The 22,035-nt window shown below is 41.9% G+C and overlaps 1 protein-coding gene across 1 annotated transcript in view; it reads left to right on the top strand.

The window, feature by feature from the left end:
* TMEM51 (transmembrane protein 51) overlaps positions 1–22,035 on the top strand; it is a 92,896-nt gene that overhangs the window by 42,422 nt on the left and 28,439 nt on the right. Inside the window, exon 2 of the mRNA XM_040428787.1 lies at positions 11,968–12,429. Within this exon, the coding sequence (XP_040284721.1) occupies positions 12,017–12,429 (413 nt within the window). The 5' untranslated portion in view covers positions 11,968–12,016. The remainder of the gene's footprint in view (positions 1–11,967; positions 12,430–22,035) is intronic.

Genomic DNA, 22,035 nt, shown 5'->3' with positions numbered 1-22,035 from the left:
ACAAAAAGTCTCCGTAGTGCCACCGATTTCTAGAGAAATGAAACTTGTGATGATGAGACTTGATGTGGACAGTCAAGCTTCACATCTCCAGCCATATGTCCCCACTGGCAGTAGTATAGATACCTGTCCTGTTGTTGGCTGACTGGCGTTGAAAAGTGACAGCCTTCTGTTTTAAGAGTCAGAAACGTGCAGAGCAGTTGTCGTTTCCCATAAAGTTCTCCTCCGTGAACACCTTAGGCTACTTTCACACTGGCGTTTGGTTTCCGTTTGTGAGATCCGTTCAGGGCTCTCACAAGCGGTCCGAAACGGATCAGTTTTGCCCTTAATGCATTCTGAATGGATAAGGATCCGCTCAGAATGCATCGGTTTGGCTTCGTTCCGTCTCCATTCTGCTCTGGAGGCGGACACTGCTTGCAGCGTTTTGGTGTCTGACGAAACTGAACCAAACGGATCCGTCCTGACACACAATGTAAGTCAATGGGGACGGATCTGTTTTCACTGACACAATCTGGCACAATAGAAAACAGATCCGTCCTCCATTGACTTTCAATGGTGTTCAGGACGGATCAGTTTTGGCAATGTTAAAGATAATACAAACGGATCCGTTCTTGCGGTTGTATTCTCTGAACGGATGCGTTTTGTGCAGATCCACGACGGATCCGCACCAAACGCGAGTGTGAAAGTAGCCTAAAATTTTACTGTATCAGGGTTTTTCGATGTCTTTATTTCTTACTTTTGAAGGGATTGTGTAAGATTACAACATCATGGCTGCTTTCTTAAGGAAACAGTGGCACTCTAGTCTGATATTGCAATCCAGTAAATAAGGTCAAGTTTCATGTTCTGGACCATTCTAGAAGAAATTAGCCATGCTTTTCTAATCTCTTGAAGCTCTATTAACTAAAAAATGGCAGCTTTGTTCCAAAAACAGCCCCACTCCTAAGCGTGGTATTGCAGAGGAACTGAGACTACCTATGGACAGCTGTGACGCTGTTTCTGGAAGAAAGCAGTCATCGGTGGTGTACCTTCAATGGAGGCAGGTCACATAACTGCTATGGAGCCCAGGGGGAGGTGGGAGCCAGCACTGAACTCCTTCTGTTCCCAACATGAAAACACTCTGTTTTCGTGCAGCTTCCATTATGGGGAGCTCGAGGCAAATAGGTTGCAAATTCTATTGCAGTCTATGGTAACTGTGTACATTCTTATGAACTTAGTTCCCCCTAGTGGTGGCTTCAGGCATTATTTTTTTTAATAAACTGATGGAAGCCACAGACATAGAGCTGTATGGGGTAGATTTATCAATGCAATTATACTAGACATGTGGTTCAAATATATAGATAACTATGGTGTTAAGTGCCTGATTTATGAAGCTTCTGTGGAATAAAGTAGGTGAGGTAGAGAATGACTTCATTTTATTGCAATTTTTCTTTATTAAAAATGTTTTCCACTTAGGCCTCATGCACACAACAGTTTTGTTTTGTTTTTTTGCGGTCCGCAAAAACGGGTTCCGTAGTTCTGTGATCCGTGTCCGTTTTTTCTTCCGTGGGTCTTCCTTGATTTTTGGAGGATCCACGGACACGACTGAAAGTAAAAAGCCAAACGGATCCGTCCTGACTTACAATGCAAGTCACTGGGGACGGATCCGTTTGACGTTGACACAATATGGTGCAATTGCAAATGGATCCGTCCCCCATTGACTTTCAATGTAAAGTCAGGAGTCCCTATTATACCATCGGATCGGAGTTTTCTCCAATCCGATGGTATATTTTAACTTGAAACGTTCCCATCACCATGGGAACGCCTCTATGTTAAAATATACCATCGGATTTGAGTTATATCGTGAAAACTCAGATCCGACAGTATATTCTAACACAGAGGCGTTCCCATAGTGATGGGGAAGCTTCAAGTTAGAATATACTAAGAACTGTGTACATGACTGCCCCTTGCTGCCTGGCAGCACCCGATCTCTTACAGGGGGCTGTGATCCGCACAATTAACCCCTCAGGTGCCGCACCTGATGGGTTAATTGTGCGTATCATAGGCCCCTGTAAGAGATCAAATGCTGCCAGGCAGGAGGGAGCAGACCCCCCTCCCTCCCCAGTTTTAAATTCATTGGTGGCCAGTGCGGCCCCTCTCCCCTGTATTACATTCATTGGTGGCCAGTGCGGCCCACCTCCCTCCCTCCCCTGTATTAATTCATTGGTGGCCAGTGCGGCCTCCCCTCTCCCCCCACCTCCTAATTAAAATCCCCCCCCCCCCCCCGATCATTGGTGGCATCGGAGAGTTCCGATCAGAGTCCCAGTTTAATTGCTGGGACTCCGATCGGTAACCATGGCAACCAGGATGCTACTGCAGTCCTGGCTGTCATGGTTACTTAGCAATTTTAGAAGCATTATACTTACCTTTGCTGTCTGTGGCCGGCCGGGGGCTCCTCCTACTGGTAAGTGAAAGGCCTGTGCGGCGCATTGCTTATAGCACAGACCTTTCACTTACCAGTAGGAGGAGCGCCCGGCTGGCCACAGACAGCGCAGGTAAGTATAATGCTTCTAAAATTGCTAAGTAGCGTCCTGGTTGCCATGGTTACCGATCGGAGTCTCAGCAATTAAACTGGGACTCCGATCGGAACTCTCCGCTGCCACCAATGATGGGGGGGGGGATTTTAATTAGGAGGGGGGGAGAGGGGGGGGCCGCACTGGCCACCAATGAATGTAATACAGGGGAGGGAGGGGGGGCCGCACTGGCCACCAATGAATTTAATACAGGGGAGGGGGGCCGCACTGGCCACCAATGAATTTAAAATTGGGGAGGGAGGGGGATTTGCCCCCTCCTGCCTGGCAGCACCTGATCTCTTACAGGGGGCTGTGATCCGCACAATTAACCCCTCAAGAGATCGGGTGCTGCCAGGCAGCAGGGGGCCGTCATGTACACAGTTCTTAGTATATTCTAACTTGAAGCGTCCCCATCACTATGGGAACGCCTCTGTGTTAGAATATACTGTCGGATCTGAGTTTTCACGAAGTGAAAACTCAGATCTGAAAAAGCTTTTATGCAGATGGATCTGCGGATCAGTCTGTGTGAAAGTAGCCTACGGACACGGATCACGGACGCGGATGACAATGTTGTGTGCGTCTGTGTTTTTTCACTGACCCATTGACTTGAATGGGTCCGTGAACCGTTGTCCGTCAAAAAAATAGGACAGGTCATATTTGTTTGACGGACAGGAAACGCTGATCACGGACGCGGATAAAAACCGGTGCATTTTCCAAGTTTTCAACGAACCCATTGAAAGTCAAATCACGGAAAACTGAACAACGGACACGGATGCACGAGGCCTTAGTAAAATAAAAACTTGTAAATTCATCAGAGATTTGGGAAGTTGCACTTTGCATTCCATGTTGCATAGGCATGTTTAACACATGCATACTAGTGGGACAGGGGCTAGTATTGTCCTTTAAGATCTGTCTACGGCCTTGACAGTCATGTTTTTCTAACCTTGGACAACTCTTTTAATAACAATTGTCTGGAATTACAGTATAGACCCAAGAAAAGGGCTCATACTGCAATATCCCACAGAAGGACACTCTCCTTTAGGAATGATGCCACTCTACCCGAACGATCATTGTGGTGTGATGTGACCAATCGGATGTGCACTCAGTCCAGTACTAGGACACGACACTGTGCTGAGGAGGATCTCCCTTTCAGTTTGTTCCATGTATATACAATGCACACAGCGGGTCTAATGTACAGTTGTGTGACTGTATTCTTTCTGGACAAATATTTTTCTGTCTGTCCTGATACATTTTTATTTTGGTAACAAAGTTGACATTTGTGTTTACACAACAGAAACAGGTTTATTGTTTTTGTACACATATGTGCTTCACCCCTTCAATCCCTGGCCTGTTTTCACATTCCCGCCCAGGCCATTTTTTTGCAAATCTGACATGTCACTTTATGTGGTAATAATATTAAAACGCTTTTACTTATACAGGCCATTCTGAGATTGTTTTCTCGTCACATATCGTACTTCATGACTGTGGTAAAAAGAAGTAAACAAAATCATTTTTATTCATAAAAAGAAAATGTACCGAAACTTTCCAAATTTCTATTTCTCTACTTTTTATAATGGATAGTAATACCTCCAAAAATAGTTATTACTTTACATTCCCCATATGTCTACTTCATGTTTGGATCATTTTGAAAATTTTATTTTTTGGGGACGTTAGAAGGCTTAGAAGTTTGGAAGCAAATCTTGAAATTTTTGGGAAAATTTCCAAAACCCACTTTTTAAGGACCAGTTCAGGTCTGAAGTCACTTTGTGAGGCTTACTTAATAGAAACCACCCATAAATGACCCCATTTTGGAAACTACACCCCACAAGGTATACAAAACTGATTTTACAAACTTTGTTAACCCTTTAGGTGTTCCACAAGAATTAATGAAAAATGGAGAAGAAATTTCAGAATTTAACTTTTTTGGCAGATTTTACATTTTAATCCATTTTTTTTCCAGTAGCAAAGCAAGGGTTAACGGCCAAATAAAACTCAATATTTATTACCCTGATTCTTCTGGTTTACTGAAACACCCTACATGTGATCGTAAACTGCTGTACAGGCACACGGCAGGGTGCAGTAGGAAAGGAACGCCATATGGTTTTTGGAAGTCAGATTTAGCTGAACTGGTTTTTAGATGCCATCTCCCATTTTGAAGCCCCCCCGATGCACCCCTACAGTAGAAACTTAAAAAAGTTACCACATTTTGGAAACTACAAGATAAGGTGCCAGTTTTATTGGTACTGTTTTGGGGTACATATGATTTTTAATGGCTCTATATTATGTTTTTAGTGAGGCAAGGTAACCAAAAAATTGATGTTTTTACAGCGTTTACCTGAGGGATTAGTTCATTTGACTTTTTTTTTTTTTATAGAGCAGATGGTTACAGACGTGGCAATACCTAATATATCTACTCTTTCTTATTTAAGTTTTACACAATAATAGCATTTTTTAAACCAAAATAATATTTTAGTCTCCATTGTCTGAGAGTGATAGCTTTTTATTTTTTTACTGATTCTCTTAGGTAGGGTCTCATTTTTTGTGGGATGATCCGTCTTCAAATGCTTTCAGTTCCCTTGCGTTGTTACGGATCCGGCGGGCACATCCGGCAAATGGAGTACACAACGGATCCGGACAACGCAAGTGTGAAAGAGGCCTAAGTCATACACTAACATGTTGCCTGAGGCTGGATCTCCTCGGCACCCATAGAAGGCAGTTCCCGATGCCGTGCAATGCCTTGTGATGCATCGGGTCCCCGCCACAGCAGCGTACAGCAGTTTACATATTTTAAAATTATTATTATTTTTTTAATTTTCCATGTCAATATAACAAAAACCATAAAATCCTAAAGTTTTCACACTGGCCACGACGCCTAATAGGCTCCACTTCTTGGTCTGTAAAGATCACTTTATTATAGTTATATATAATTCTAAACCTGCCTGTAATGATGAGGAGATATCACCTCTGTGTACAGATAAGTAGGGTTCACCAGTCACAGTAGGTGATTGTCACAGTTTATCTATTCTTTCCTTGTACAGTGACCTCAGTGTAGAAAACTTTCCCATAGAAGTCAGTGAGGTCCCCTCTATGGCCCATGGGGCTGCCATAAAGCAATTTATTTTTTTATTTTTATGCTTTGTAAATGAACAGCTCAGGGAAGATGGCTGTCCCTATAATCATGTTTAGGAAACAGGATAAAAAAATCTGTAATTAGAAAATCGGTTTAGAAAAAAAAGATGTTACTATCTGGTTTTAACTGGCAGATAAAAATTTTGGTGACACATTTCCTTTAAAGGAGAAATGCTGAACAATGTGGTTCATTGGTATATCTATACCTTTTTAAAGGGGTTGTCTCTCACTTCAGCAAATGGCATTAATCCTGTAGAGAAAGTTAATACAAGCATATCCTAATGTATTCTGATTGCCCATATTGCTTCCTTTGCTGACTGGACTCATTTTTCCATCGCATTATACACTGCTAGTTTCCATGGTTATGACCACCCTTCAATCCATCAGCGGTGGTCGTGCTTGCACACTGTAGGAAAAAGCACCGGCCTCTCTGGTGGCTGGGACCACAGGAGTGCGCATAGGCTAGTGGTTTTTCCTATAGCAAGCACGGCCACCACTGATCTATTGGAGGACAGTCATAACCATGGAAACTAGCAGTGTATAATGTGATGTAAAAAAGAATGAAATCAGTAAAGGAAGCAATATGGATAATAACAATACATTAGTAAGTGGCTTGTATAAACTTCCTCTAAATAATAAATGCTATTTGCAGAAGTGAAACAACCCCTTTAATGCTGGGTTTCCATGGGGCAGCCTTAACCTTGCCAATAGCATGAAGAAGTTTAAGATCAACCCGAAAATGTCTGCGATCATTGGCCACTGTATGTGGGCAGGCTTGTGGTGACTGCCCAATGGAGATCCAGCCTAAAACCACTGACCAGTGAAACGCCTTATTCTTTAAATATGTAAGTTGACACCAAAATAAATTATTAAAATTAGTTCCTTATTTCGTGTCAGTTCTTTTATAGATGGTTAGTTTGTCAATGGTCCTAATATGATGATGGATGGTTTCAATTGGCGTGGGTTTTTCTATTTATTTATTTTTTGCACTTTTTTAGTTTGCACTTTTTTCCTTTGTAACGAGGGCATCCGAAGGAGCCCCAGTTACAAGAGAAAACAGCCTCCTGTGAGGGCATTGCACATGTGTAGTGCTGATCTGGGTGGGCTAAGACCCAGCAGCTCTGCTCTGTCTTCTTCCTCTATTCAGTGCTCTTGAGCTTTATGTACTGAGGAAAGGCGGCATAAGAGGTAATAAATCTGTCACCTCATTGGGTCCTTTGGCTGTCACTTACAGCTAGGAACATAACCTGCCCCCCGCTGCTCTCAGCTGAGTAGTGAGTTCACTTGTATCCAGTCTAGACAGTGCTCTGTGAACTAAACAGCCTGGACCCCAGGCTGAAACATTGTAGCAAACCACCAGAGCAATTTGAGCTGCTTCTGTATGGAGCTCACAAAGCAATGTCTATGGTGTGTACCGTTATATCCACGGAGAGCAGGACTAGCTGTGTATAGGTTTCCAGCACTTTGTAAAAAAAAAAAGAGTGCTCTTATTCACTAACTGCAAAGTAAAATGGTAAAGAATTGCAAGAAAAATGTAATTACATTTTGAAAGTTGTAGAATTCATCATTAAAGGGGGTTTTAAGGAGTTGGAAATTAATTGCTGGGGGTCCAACTCCTGGCACCCCTGCCGATCAGCTGTATGAGGAGGCTCTCAGCCCTTGTAGCTTACCAAGCACAGCGCCGTCCATTGGATAGTAGCTATGCTTGGTATTGCAGCTCAGTCCCATTCTCTTGAATAGGACTGAGCTGCAACTAGGCCATGTAAGTGGTGAGCATCACATGAGCTAGGAACAAACCTTGACACTCACCAGAGTGCCGCAGTCTCTTCAAACAGCTATGTGAAGGTGCCAGGAGATGCACCCCCACTGATCTGATATTGATGACCTAGGATAAGGCATCAATTTCAAATCCCAGAAAACTCCTTTAAGGCAGTGATGAAACTTTATAAATAAAGTATAAAACTAGGGATGAGCGAATCGACTTCGGATGAAACATCCAAAGTCCATTCGCATAATACTTTGTTTGAATACTGTATGGAGCGAGCGCTCCGTACAGTATTAGAATGTATTGGCTCCTATGAGCCGAGGTTATTAATTTGCGAAGTCTCGCAAGACTTTGCATAATAACATCAGAAATCAATTTCTACTGTAAAAAAAAAAAAAACATTTCCCGAACTCTGGTTCGGTTCCAAGTGATACCTTGGAACCGAGCTGGAGTTCGGTAAGTGTTTTTTTTGTTTTTTTTTAACAGTAGAAATTGATTTATGAAGTTATTATGCAAAGTCTCAACTTCGGCTGATAGCAGTTAATACATTGTAATCCTGCTCCGTACAGTATTCAAACAAAGTATTATGCGACTCGACTTCGTATGTGTCATCAGTGGCGTACCTACCATATAGGCAGACCACGCAGCTGCTATGGGGCCTGTGAGAAAGAGGGGCCCGAAGTGGAGGAGAGGCTCCGCCCCCTAATTGCTCCTGTTTATCTTTCTAAAGCTAAAGGACCTTTGATGATGTCATCAGAGGTCCTGTTCTGTAAGGGAACTGCACAGTGTAAAGTGTAGTTCCCAGGTTAGAACAGTGCATCTGTCAGGACATGTGATGACATAATCTTCAACATCACAGGTCCTGCAGAATCTAGCAAAGGAACTGCACCAAACGTCATCACAGGTCCTTCAACCCCTAACAGCAACCTAACAGCAAGTATTAGAAGTTCACAAGCAGCTCTGCATTGATCCATACAGACTGGAATGGAGTGGTAAGAGGAGGTCCTCCACTTTTCATCATTTACCCCCCCTCCATGCCCTGTTTTTACTCATTGCTCACTCATGTATAATACTTCAGACAGGTACAGTGACCACTACCTCATGTACTTCACACACACAGTGACCATAATGTATAACTGACCACATATTTCTATAAACACTGCATCTACAGTATTATACCTTGTATGCCTCACATCAATACACTGCTCTGTGTGTGTGTGTGTGTGTGTGTGTGTGTGTGTGTGTGTGTATGTATATGTGTGTGTGTGTGTGTATATATATATATATATATATATATATATATACACACACTGCATATATTACACAGTATTATACATGCAATATGTACAGATATATAGTATATACAGCAGTGTACTGGTATGTGTGGTACGAGGTATAATAGATGTAGTGTGTACAGATATATAGTATATACAGCAGTGTACTGATATGTGAGGTACGAGGTGTCAATACACTGCTGTATTTACTATATACCTGTACACACTGCATCTATTATACCTCGTACCTCACATATTACACTACTGTATATACTGCATATATTATACCCCGTACCTCACATATCAGTACACTGCTGTGTATATACTATATATCTGTACACACTGCATATATTATACCCTGTACCTCACATATCAGAACACTAGGGAATATACTATATACCTGTACACACTATATACCTGTACACACTAACTCTTTTGTGTGCCAGGGCTGTTTTGTAATCCCAATCCGGCCCTGATGGCATAAATTATAAAACGCAGCAGCAAGAATAGTTCATGGAACAAAAGGAGGGGCTATAAAAGGGGAATGGGGGCCCAATTTAGATTCCTGCTATGGGGCCCAGTGATTTTTATGTACGCCCCTGTGTGTCATCCGAAGTCTATTCGCTCATCCCTATATAAAAACCTTTTGAACCTCAAAATGGTGCTCGCTTATTGTGAAGCAGGATTAGAAACTGCAGGAAATGTGCAGTAGAGGAGAGAGGAGTGAGATGGAGCTCCCCCTCAGAGGATTTGTTGGCCCCTTCAAGAAACGTGAACTGTTGACCCCATATCCTCTTGCTTTTTATTAAAGCCATGTGGGATGTCCAGGAAAGGCCAGACAGGTCATTGTGTCGGCACCTTCATTCTGAAGTGACTCGTCATTGTCTGAGCCTCATGAGTTTCTTTCTTAGACGTTGCTTCCTCTGGGCAGTGGTGCATGGATGAGTAAAAGGCATTTGGCTGCATTCCCTACAATGTTTGCAGTAGAAATGTTCTGTATAACCTCTAAACGATTTTAGAGAACACGAAAATTGTTGTGTACAACCTGGAAGTGGAAGCATGAAGTGCCATTTATATGCTGCTTCCAAAATCAACATTGTGTCCCTGCACTTGTGTCTGGCACCATAATGTTCTGCTGAAGTTGGCTCATGATGGGTATTCTGTAGAGCGAGCCGGTCATCAGACTCGTGCACTTCTAATAGCCTGTTGGAATTCAGGCTACCGAATTCCAACAACAATCGTTTTTTTTTTTTTGGTGAGTGTACGGGCCGTTTTTTTGTGTTCCGTATACGGAACCATTCATTTCAACGGTTCCGCATTAAAAACGGAATTTGTTCCTTAAGCATTCCGTTTCCGTATTTCCATTTCGTTGAAAAATAGAACATGTCCTATTATTGCCTGCAAATCACGTTCCATGGGTCCGCAAAAAAAACGGAACACATACGGAAATGCATCTGTATGTCTTTTGTATCCGTTCCGTTTTTGCTGAACCATCTATTGAAAATGTTATGCCCAGCCCAATTTTTTCTATGTAATTACTGTATACTGTACATGGCATACGGAAAGGAAACGGAAACACAACGGAACTCAAAAACAGACCGCAAAAAACGATAAAAGCCATACGTTTGTGTGAACTAGGCCTTAGAAGTGCACTAGTCTGATGACTGGCTCGCTCTACAGATCTGGAGCTCACCATATCCGGCATTGTCTGATACAACCGTGTACTGCCAGGTCCCCACTGGCTATAATGGGATATGGCGGATAACCTCCCACTTTCCAGCATATGAGCCAGGAATCTGCTGGACAAAAAACATTGCATGCTGTATTTTTTTTGTCTGGCCGAATCGGGTTTGCCAACCATACAGAAATTTCTGGACAGTTCGTAAAAATAGTATTTTTCCTGTGTTTGTGAAAAAAAGATGCGTGATTTGTTTTTTTTATTTATTTTTGTTCTATATAGCGCCGGCCATGTGCGGTCCGCAAATTGCGGAATGCATGCGGCTGGTATCCGTGTTTTGTGGATCCACAATTTGCGGACCGCAAAACACTTACGGTCGTGTGAGTGCATCCCTTAGTCACAGCTTTCGTTTTCTAGTATAAAGCTCCAAATACCCCTGCATAGAGTTTAATTCATAAAATTCTTGCTGCCTACAGCCACCACTAGGGGAGTTAAAGGGGTTTTCAGACTCCTGATATTGATGACCTATCCTGAGCATTGATCACTAATATTCGATCGGTGAGGGTCCAACATTCCCTACTCCCACCGCTCGGCTGCTCCCTGGAACTAGCACTCTGAATGGTACAGGAAACACAGTTCCGTTCATAGTGTAGTGGTCATGCTGAGTTACTGCAGTCCAGCTCCTATTCACTTCAATGGGACATGCGCTGCAGTAACCCAGCACGGCCACTACACTTTGAACGGCGCTGTGCTTCCTGTTCCATTCACAGTGCTTTTTCCAGCCGTGGGCGTAGGGAGTGTTGGGGCCTCACCGATCGGATATTAATGACCTATCCTGAAGCATGGTCATCAATGTCAGGAGCCTGGAAACCCATTTAAGGAGCTTACTGCAAACCCATTTATTATTGAGTTTAATGACAGATGTTCCTCCAGTTTAATTTTTTTAATACAAAATCGGAGGGTCGCTTAAAGGGATCCTTCAACGTTGTATTTGTTTTAATAGAACATCCGTCAGGTTTGTGAATAATTACTATAACCCGTTGGGTGTGGTTTGTTACATGCAGATCTCATGCCAGTGAGATAGACATGTGCCCCTTTCCCCACAATGACTGAAAGCACTGTGGGGGTTTAGGTGTAGACTGTAAGCACCCACTAGTTTAATATAGTGCCGAATAGGCATATCACATTGTATGCTATATACCTGTGATGTCTAACCTCCGGCACTCCAGCTGTGGTGAAACTACAACTCCCAGCATGCTCCATTCATTTCTGTGGAGCTCTGAGAACATCTTGGGAGTTGTAGTTTTACCACAGCTGGAGCACCGGAGGTTAGCCATCACGGCTCTATACAATTTCCCCATAAGCACAGTTTTTCCTTTTAAGTGTATAGATGCCAGCAGTTCTGGTATTTTATTCATGAACCAGGAGGCCCAGGATGAGCAGACACAAATGTTTTGGTAGTAAGAAAAATTCTAGTTCACATGACTGCCCAGTATGCAGTGCTACATCTGTACCTATAATTGGGTCTTCTTGAATAGCTTTTTAATATTCCATATTTTTTTTTTCTGTTCACAGTTTTCTACAATGCATCTGAACAGCGGGCAGAAATCTTTACACTCGGCTTATGCACAGGAGATGTAATTTAAAGACTTGGTACAGCCATTTACGCCTGTGGTTGGAGAAATCGGGGACCATGGCGCATTCAAAATCGAATGGACCCCATTACGCCCTTACCGCCGTTGGAGTGGGCTTACTGGTGCTTGGCGTGGTGATGGCAGTATGGAACCTTGTCCCAGGATTTGGAAGCAATGACAAACCTGTCCCACCCCAGGGTAATGCCAGCACACCAGAGAATAATGGGGAGGTTAATCTAAAGAGTAAGACCTTCTCGGTGGCCTATGTGCTGGTGGGATCTGGCATTGCTCTGCTTTTATTAGCCATCTGCTTAAGCATACGCAGCAAACGCAAGCGACGTTTGAGTATGGAGGGCGTGCAGGCTGTCCAGCAAGGAGCAAACCCTCCATCCATGGGTGAAAAGTAAGTAGAAGATTATCTATGATGGGGAAGGGTGGGGCTGATCTGAGAACACTAGAGCTTGTAGTTCCAGGCAAGACCTGGAGCGCTAAATGTTGTAGACAACTGATCTCCAAGAGTGAGACCAGGGCCAGATCTAGGTGCATCAGTTGCCTCAAATGGCCTGAAACCCAAGGCTTTTGACCACCATGAATCTTGTTTGTTGTATAGCACTGATAGATTACTTACCTGCTGTTACTTGTATCAAAGTGTTATCTGGCCAACATATGGAAAAGTTGGGCTCTGGTCACATTGCATCAGAGGTTTGCACTGGATGTATGTGCCATCATATATCTCTGATGTAACCTAGGCTGGTGGCCTATGTTGTCCAGATTTCCATTGTAACAGCTTTTTTTTATTTTATACTGTATGTAAGGAATAGAGTAGTTGACTGACCTGTTTCATATAGCTAAAAACTTGTTTGTGGGTCAATGGGGCCCTATGTGCGGGGAAAGTTATGGCCTAATTTGGCCGCTATACTGTATGCCTTTTATAATTCGGCACTTTTTAGGGCGCGTTCTTCATATAAAAGTTACTAGCAGAAAGTATTGCACAGGGCATCATCCAACATCAGGTCGGCTCATAGTGAGACTCTTCATTTGCGGTGTCCGACTTTCAGATTAATTTGCTCTGGCCAGCGTGATGGTGATGACGTCATCACCTTCTCTAATGGTCGATAAATGTTTACCAGTCTTTCTCCCTTTAAGGACCCATTCACATGGCGCGTTTTGCAGAGGCAAAGTTCACAGTGAACACAATCGATAGCCAATAGCTATATCCATTCTGTTTTAGGCCTAAACTATTTGTTCACTTTAAAAAAAATAACCTTTATTATATTCATTTAAAATAAACCCAGAGTGGATTAGTATCTCTTATATTGTGTATCTTGTATTTTTCTCTGTGTTGTATATTTTCAAAGCCAGATCTTTACTGTATATTTATGGTACTGATAGTTGGTTATGGGTATATAATACCGATGGTTGTGTTAACTCACACACCTCCGTTACAATAGTATCAAATGGCTGCCATGCGCTGAGAGCTGTCGCCCATTATTAGCACCATTCTTGTTGCCAATATAATAAATAGTTTCCATATTCCATTTACTTTATCACTACCTCGCTCACTATTAATTACCATTCACATACTCTTTCTGCTCATTTAGAGCTGACTTCTTTGTAATACTTCCCTTCCCAACTATCCTCCCTCCTCTTATTCCGATCTATTTCACCTTATAAGTGCTGGGGAACGCCTGCAGGCCGACCCCCTGGCTTGTCACCAACACTAAAGTTTTTGTATTTAAAATAACAAAGCTCCCCCGTCATGTTTCACCACGAATGTGGAGTCTCCAGGGGTTAGGAGCTTGTAAACATGAGCGCCGGGTTAAACAGATCTTTATAGGGGTAAAGCGTCCTCCTCTCCCCGTCTCTCTCGTTCACAGCGCTCAGTGTCCAGATTGACATTACCCATCATCTAATAGGAAGCAAGACATACAGTCTCTAAACCGATAGGGTGTACTTTTTCACCTGACCTCACGATAGGGTGAGCCAATACACCGCTCAAGTCAGTGCCTGCGTGTCAAACTTAGGCCTCTTGCACACGTTTTACGTTCCGTTGAAACATTCATTTCAATGGATCCGCAAAAAAAAAAACTGGCCTTCCGTTTCCGTATTTCCGGTTCAGTTTAAAGATAGAACATGTCCTATTATTGTCCACATAACGGACAAGGATAGTACTGTTCTATCAGGGGCCAGCTGTTCCATTCTGCAAAAAACTGAATGCACACGGACGTTATCCGTATTTTTTTGCAGATCCGTTTTTGCAAACTGCAAAATACCGAAAAAGCTAGACGGTCATGTACAGGAGGCCTTAGAAGAAATGAAGCGCTCTCATTCTCGCCGCATCGGACTTCACCGCTCACTACCCTGTTCCCCCTACTGCGCATGTTTCTAAACTTAGTTTTATTTTGCTCCAAGCAGCCGTCTCTTATCCCATATACGGCCATTCCATTAGATGAGAGGGGGAATAAGGGGCTTATATTATGTCTATTATGGAATGAATTCAATTTTTTTAATTAAATTCTATTTATTTTATTTTATTATGGATCTAAATATTCTGGCATGTGCATCTATTAAAAGGGAAACTTAAATATCAAATAGAAAAATCTACATATAGGGTTCAAAACAATTAGGCAGAAGATGTACAATAGTTGATACAGCACAATTTTGCCCTTACTGCCTTTTATATAATACAGTTATTGGACCTTAGGGTACTTTCACACTAGCGCTTGTTCTTTTCTGGTATTGAAATCCAGTAAAGGGTCTCAATACCGAAATAAAAAAGCATCAGTTTTGTCCAAGTGCATTCTGTATAGAAAGCATTCCGTTCAGTATGCATCAGGATGTCTTCCGTTCCGTCCCTTGTACGGCATTTGACCGGACAAAATCCCAGAACACTACTGCACTTGCCGGATCCGGCATTAATTTCCATTGAAATGTATTAATGCCGGATCCAGTACTAAGTGTTCCGGAAACGGAACTGCCTGCCGGATTCTTCTAATGCTAGTGTGAAAGTACCCTTATCGATCCTATGAATTTTATTTACAATCATGATATATATATGAATCACCCCTTCCAACCAATGACGCCACCCCTCAAAAGCTAACTTAATGGCCGGTAACTCTGTTACCAACATCATAATTTCGCCTTGCGATAAAATTGCTCCTACCCTCACCTCGGACGCGTCAACTTCCACAATAAAGGGTTGTGATACATCCGGCTGCACCAATATAGGGGCAGAAGAGAAGCACTCCTTAGGCTACTTTCACACTTGCGATCGGAGCGGATCAGTCTGGTATCTGCACAGACGGATCCGCTCCTATAATGCAAAAGATGGGATCCGTTCAGAACGGATCCGTCTGCATTATATTTCAGAAAAAAAACTAAGTCTAAAAGTTAGTCAGACGGATCCGTCCTGACTTTGCATTGAAAGTCAATGGGGGACGGATCCGTTTGAAATTGCACCATATTGTGTCAACTTCAAATTGATCCGTCCCCATTGACTTACATTGTAAGTCTGGACGGATCCGTTTGGCTCCGCACGGCCAGGCGGACACCCGAACGCTGCAAGCTGCGTTCGGATGTCCGCCTGCTAAGCGGAATGGAGGCCAAAGGTGCCATACTGATGCATTCTGAGCAGATCCGCATCCACTCAGAATGCATTGGGGCTGTATGGATCCGTTCGGGGCCGCTTGTGAGAGCCTTCAAACGGAACTCACAAGCAGAACCCCGAACGCAAGTGTGAAAGTAGCCTTAATCGCAGAAAAGGCTTGCAACGCTGAATCAGACCACGCTGAGGCATCCGTCCCTTTCTTAGTCATGTAAGTTAAGGGTTTTACTATTGTCGAATAATTCTGAATAAATTTCCGGTAATAATTGGTGAACCCCAAAAACCGCATAAGAGCCTTCAGATTTTCGGGTCGATCCCAGTCCAATACAGCACAAACTTTCTCTGGATCCATTTGAAACCTGAAGATGACCGCAGGTAACCCAAAAACTGTACGGAAAATTAGAGAAATGTGTTTTTGCTGTACACTAGATGCAATTTATTGTCCCTTAGGATCTGTAACACCTGTCTCACATTATCCTGATGTATCTCCACGTCTGGAGAATAAATTAGAATGTCATCTAAATACACGACTACAAACCTCCCCACCAGGTGATGAAAAATGTCATTCACAAAGTGTTGGAACACCGCAGGTGCATTGGTCAACCCGAAAGGCATGACCAGGTTCTCAAAGTGCCCCTCAGGAGTATTAAAAGCAGTCTTCCATTCATCTCTCTCCCTCTCCCTCTCCATGACAGAACTGACTACGGAGAGCCGAATCGTTCAACTCAGTATCCGTAGCCCACCTCCTAAACTCGTAGCACTAGATCTCTGCAGAAAGCTCTCCCTGACGCAGGCCGCGTAACTTCGTCTCAGCCAGGAAGGTCCAATCCGGGTCATCATAGATAAGACCTAAAGCTCTGAAAAATTCAGCCACCGGAGGCCTAGATGCAAAAGACAGGGAATACAAAATACAAATAGGGAAGACGACACTTAACTTCACGTAGAGCAAACAACACAGACCCAAATGATCCACAAGGAACCATTCAGATTACGTGTTGCCAGTCTCTCTGATTTCCTGGCACCTGTCATGGGAGCGTTCGTGACAAGTATTGATTTATTTTGTGTATCATCATACGTTCCTATACATTTTTATTTTATTTTTTTTCTCTATCTTTGTATCTAAAAGATTTTCTCGTTTTTATTTTATCCTCTCATTATGAAAGGCTTTTTTAAGAGCGCGTATGGGATAGCCACGTTCTTGGAACTGCCAAAATAGCTCTTCACTTTCAGAGATATTGTCCCGTTGGTATCCCTCTTTTTAATTGAGGGGGGATGCCAAATTGTCCAGTGTAGGTAACTATTTGTTGCCATTGATTGCCTATAGATGTCTGTACTCAGACCACCATCTTCCAATTATTTTTTTTTTTTTCGAATCAAGGAAACAGATCTCTTCCTCCTGTATTTCATGTGTATATCTCATACCAATATTGTTGTCATTTAATTTCTTTAAAAATTTTTTTTACTAACCTCTCATACGATGAGAATGTAATCTATATACCTATCCCAATACATAATGTGGCAGGTATATAGAGACATCTCATCCGTGAATACTAAGTGATTCTCCCACCACCCTAAAAAAAGATTTGCGTACGTCGGTGCACATGCCGTCCCCATTGCAGTCCCTTCAATTTGTTTATAGAACCGCTCCTGAAAAGTAAAAAAGATTTAAAACCCGTCCTCAGCTCATATCAGAGTATAACCTATTGGTGAGGATCTAATCTAAAAGACTATCTTGTTCATAGTCACCATCAGGAACAGAAATTATCTACCAAAAAATATAAAGAGGGCCCTAGGGGATCTACACCATGTGGAGATTGCTCCTTTTGTAAATTTATTCTGAGAGCACAGTTCTTTAAAAACCCTAGTGATGGCTAGAAATACGAGATAAAACAACTCCTAACCTGTAAGACCCAAGGGGTAATCTATGCTGCAATGTGCACTTGCCCAAAATTGTACGTGGGTAAAACCACACAGGAATTAAGGCGACGTATATGTGGTCTTCTGAATGCCATCACAACAAATAAGGACACATCAATTGTGCGATTATGTAAAATATTTTTATGGTAATAATCCAAAGAGCCTAAAATTCTGGGGGATTGAAAAAATCTGGACAAAAAATTATTGCAAAATGAGGCGAGGTGGATATATAGGCTCAAAACAATGAGCCCCACAGGCCTCCATGAGGGCTTTTCTTTCTCAGCCTTCATATAAAATGATTAGGGAGATATATATGATTTAAAAATTATAACTTTTCAAAAAAATGAACAATTGATTAAAAAAAAACAAATATTGTTACCTAATCATTTAAAAAGTATTTAAACAAAAAGGAGGCAATTTATTAAAAATGAAAAAATTGGATAGGGTGACTAACATCATGATTAGTATAAAATATATTAAAAAGACTATGGACATTAATTTATTGATGAATGAAAATGCAGTAAATGCATCTGCTAATGGATCAGTATATAACTGAGGGAATGATTCTGATAAAATAATTGAAGATTAGGGAAGAATCTATAAAATATCTGGACAGTATAAAAGATGATTGTAAAAAAAATGAGTGATTAAAAAAATTCAACAATAATATAGTTGGTAACATGATTGCAAAAAAAAAAAAAAAGGAAACTAAGTAGATATACAGTCAGGTCCATAAATATTGGGACATCGACACAATTCTAACATTTTTGGCTCTATACACCACCACAATGGATTTGAAATGAAACAATGAAACAAGATGTGCTTTAACTGCAGACTGTCAGCTTTAATTTGAGGGTATTTACATCCAAATCAGGTGAACGGTGTAGGAATTACAACAGTTTGCATATGTGCCTCCCACTTGTTAAGGGACCAAAAGTAATGGGACAATTGGCTTCTCAGCTGTTCCATGGCCAGGTGTGTGGTTTTTCCCTCATTATCCCAATTGCAATGAGCAGATAAAAGGTCCAGAGTTCATTTCAAGTGTGCTATTTGCATTTGGAATCTGTTGCTGTCAACTCTGAAGATGAGATCCAAAGAGCTGTCACTATCAGTGAAGCAAGCCATCATTAGGCTGAAAAAACACAACAAACCCACCAGAGAGATGGCAAAAACATTAGGCGTGGCCAAAACAACTGTTTGGAACATTCTTAAAAAGAAGGAACGCTAAGCAACACCAAAAGACCCGGAAGACCACGTAAAACAACTGTGGTGGATGATTGAAGAATTCTTTCCCTGGTGAAGAAAATGCCCTTCACAACAGTTTGCCAGATCAAGAACACTCTCCAGGAGGTAGGTGTATGTGTGTCAAAGTCAACAATCAAGAGAAGACTTCACCAGAGTGAATACAGAGGGTTCACCACAAGATGTAAACCATTGGTGAGCCTCAAAAACAGGAAGGCCAGATTAGAGTTTGCCAAACGACATCTAAAAAAGCCTTCACAGTTCTGGAACAACATCCTATGGACAGAGGAGACCAAGATAAACTTGTACCAGAGTGATGGGAAGAGAAGAGCATGGAGAAGGAAATGAACTGCTCATGATCCTAAGCATACCACCTCATCAGTGAAGCATGGTGGTGGTAGTGTCATGGCGTGGGCATGTATGGCTGCCAATGGAACTGGTTCTCTTGTATTTATTGATGATGTGACTGCTGACAAAAGCAACAGGATGAATTCTGAAGTGTTTTTGGCAATATTATCTGCTCATATTCAGCCAAATGCTTCAGAACTCATTGGACGGCGCTTCACAGTGCAGATGGATAATGACCCAAAGCATACTGCAAAAGCAACCAAAGCGTTTTTTAAGGGAAAGAAGTGGATCGTTATGCAATGGCCAAGTCAATCACCTGACCTGAATCCGATTTGAGCATGCATTTCACTTGCTGAAGACAAAACTGAAGGGAAAATGCCCCAAGAACAAGCAGGAACTGAAGTCAGTTGCAGTAGAGAACTGGCAGAGCATCACCAGGGATGAAACCCAGCATCTGGTGATGTCTATGCGTTCCAGACTTCAGGCTGATATTGACTGCAAAGGATTTGCAACCAAGTATTAAAAAGTGAAAGTTTGATTTATGATTATTCTGTCCCATTACTTTTGGTCCCTTAACAAGTGGGAGGCACATATTCAAACTGTTGTAATTCCTACACCGTTCACCTGATTTAGATGTAAATACCCTCAAATTAAAGATGACAGTCTGCAGTTAAAGAACATCTTGTTCGTTTCATTTCAAATCCATTGTGGTGGTGTATAGAGCCAAAATTTTTAGAATTGTCGCTGTCCCAATATTTATGGACCTGACTGTAGAGAATTATACTACAAATTATGGACATCATGGATATGATTTGATATATATCTCATTGTAAATAAAATTCATAGGACGAATAAGGTCCAATAACTGTATTATATAAGGTAGGGCAAAATTGTGCTATATCAACTATTTGTATATCTTCTACCTAATTGTTTTGAACCCTATATGTATATTTTTCTATTTGATATTTAAGTTTCCCTTATTAATAGCTGGATATGCCAGAATATTTAGATCCATAATAAATAAAACAAAATAGAATTCAATCCATAATAGACATCATAATATAAGTCCCTTATTTCCCCCTCTCATCTAATGGAATGGTCGTATATAGGATAAGAGACTGCTGCTTGGAGCAAAATAAAACTAAGTTTAGAAACATGCGCAGTAGGGGGAAAAGGGTAGTGAGCGGAGAAGTCCGATGCGGCGAGAAGGAGAGCGCTTCATTTCTTCTAAGTTTCACACGCAGGCACTGACTTGAGCCTTGTATTGGCTCACCCTATCGTGATGTCAGATGAAAAGGTACACCCTATAGGTTTAGGCCGCTTTCACACGGGCGAGTATTCCGCGCAGAAGCTGAACGCATTGCACCCGCACTGAATCATGACCCATTCATTTCTATGGGGCTGTGCACACGAGCTGTGATTTTTTTTCACGCATCACTTGTGCGTTGTGTGAAAATCGCAGCATGCTCCTCTGTGCGTTTTTCACATAACGCAGGCCCCATAGAAATTAATGGGGTTGCGTGAAAATCGCAAGCATCCGCAAGCAAGTGCGGATGAAGTGCGATTTTCACGCACTGTTGCTAGGAGACTATCTGGATGGAGACCTGATCATTATTATTTTCCCTTATAACATGGTTATAAGGGAAAATAATACATTCTGAATACAGAATGCATAGTACAATAGCGCTGTAGGGGTTAAAAAAAAATAAAATAAATTATTTAACCCGCCTTAGTCCACTTGATCGCGCAGCCCGGCTTCTCTTCTGTCTCCTTCTTTGCTGATTGCAGGAAAAGGACCTGTTGTGACGTCACTCCGGTCATCACATGGTCCATCACATGATCTTTTACCATGGTGATGGATCATGTGTTGGACCATGTGATGACCGGAGTGACGTCACCACAGGTCCTTTTCCTGCAATCAGCAAAGGAGGAGACAAGAGAAGCCGGACTGCGCGATCAAGTGGACTAAGGTGAGTTAAATTTTTTTTATTTTTTTTAACCCCTTCAGCTCTATTGTACTATGCATTCTGTATTCAGAATGCTATTATTTTCCCTTATAACATAGTTATAAGGGAAAATAATAGCAATCTACAGAACACCGATCCCAAGCCCGAACTTCTGTGAAGAAGTTTGAGTTTGAGTACCAAACATGCGCGATTTTTCTCACACGAGTGCAAAACGCATTACAATGTTTTGCACTCACGCAGAAAAATCGCGCATGTTACCGCAATGCACCCGCACCCTTTCCCGCAACGCCTGTGTGAAAGAGGCCTTAGCGAATGTATGTCTTGCTTCCTATTTGATGATGGTAAACCAAATAAACATTGAAAAACCTCCACACTAAGATATTATAGAATCAAAGTTTATTGAACATGAGCTCATAAAAAGGAGACCGAGGGGTCGGCCACAGCAAAAAATTCTGGTTAAAGAAAAAAGGGGAAGGTGGAAAAATGAATCGATATATGTAGCGACATGAAAGTAAACCTGTTTCAGTGAAACTAGGTACAACAATTATCAAACTGGCAGGAGTATCAAACTAGACAAAAGGAGAGCGAGAAAATCCAATACCAGATGCTGTGTCGGCCCCTCGGTCCGCTCCTGTCCAACGCCGTTTCGCCTGAGGCTTCCCTTTTTTTTCTTTAACCAGAAATGTTTGCTGTGGCCAACCCCTCTGTCTCCTTCTGGGTCTATTAGTCCTCTCCTGGCTGCTCTCATTTACTGCTTATTTTATGACTCCATACTTTGTTGCTGTACTTTCTGACATTATTCTTTAATAAAGCATTATTTGAGCAATTACTTTATGTATCACAGTCTGCTATTGGAGACTTTTTATGATCTCATGTTCAATAAACTTTGATTCTATAATATCTTAGTGTGGAGGTTTTTCAATGTTTATTT

The sequence above is a fragment of the Bufo bufo genome, chromosome 1 (genome assembly GCF_905171765.1).
Source record: "Bufo bufo chromosome 1, aBufBuf1.1, whole genome shotgun sequence".
Lineage (NCBI taxonomy): Eukaryota > Metazoa > Chordata > Amphibia > Anura > Bufonidae > Bufo > Bufo bufo.
The sequence above is the reverse complement of the archived record's forward strand: the minus strand, read 5'-3'. Positions and strand labels throughout refer to the sequence as shown.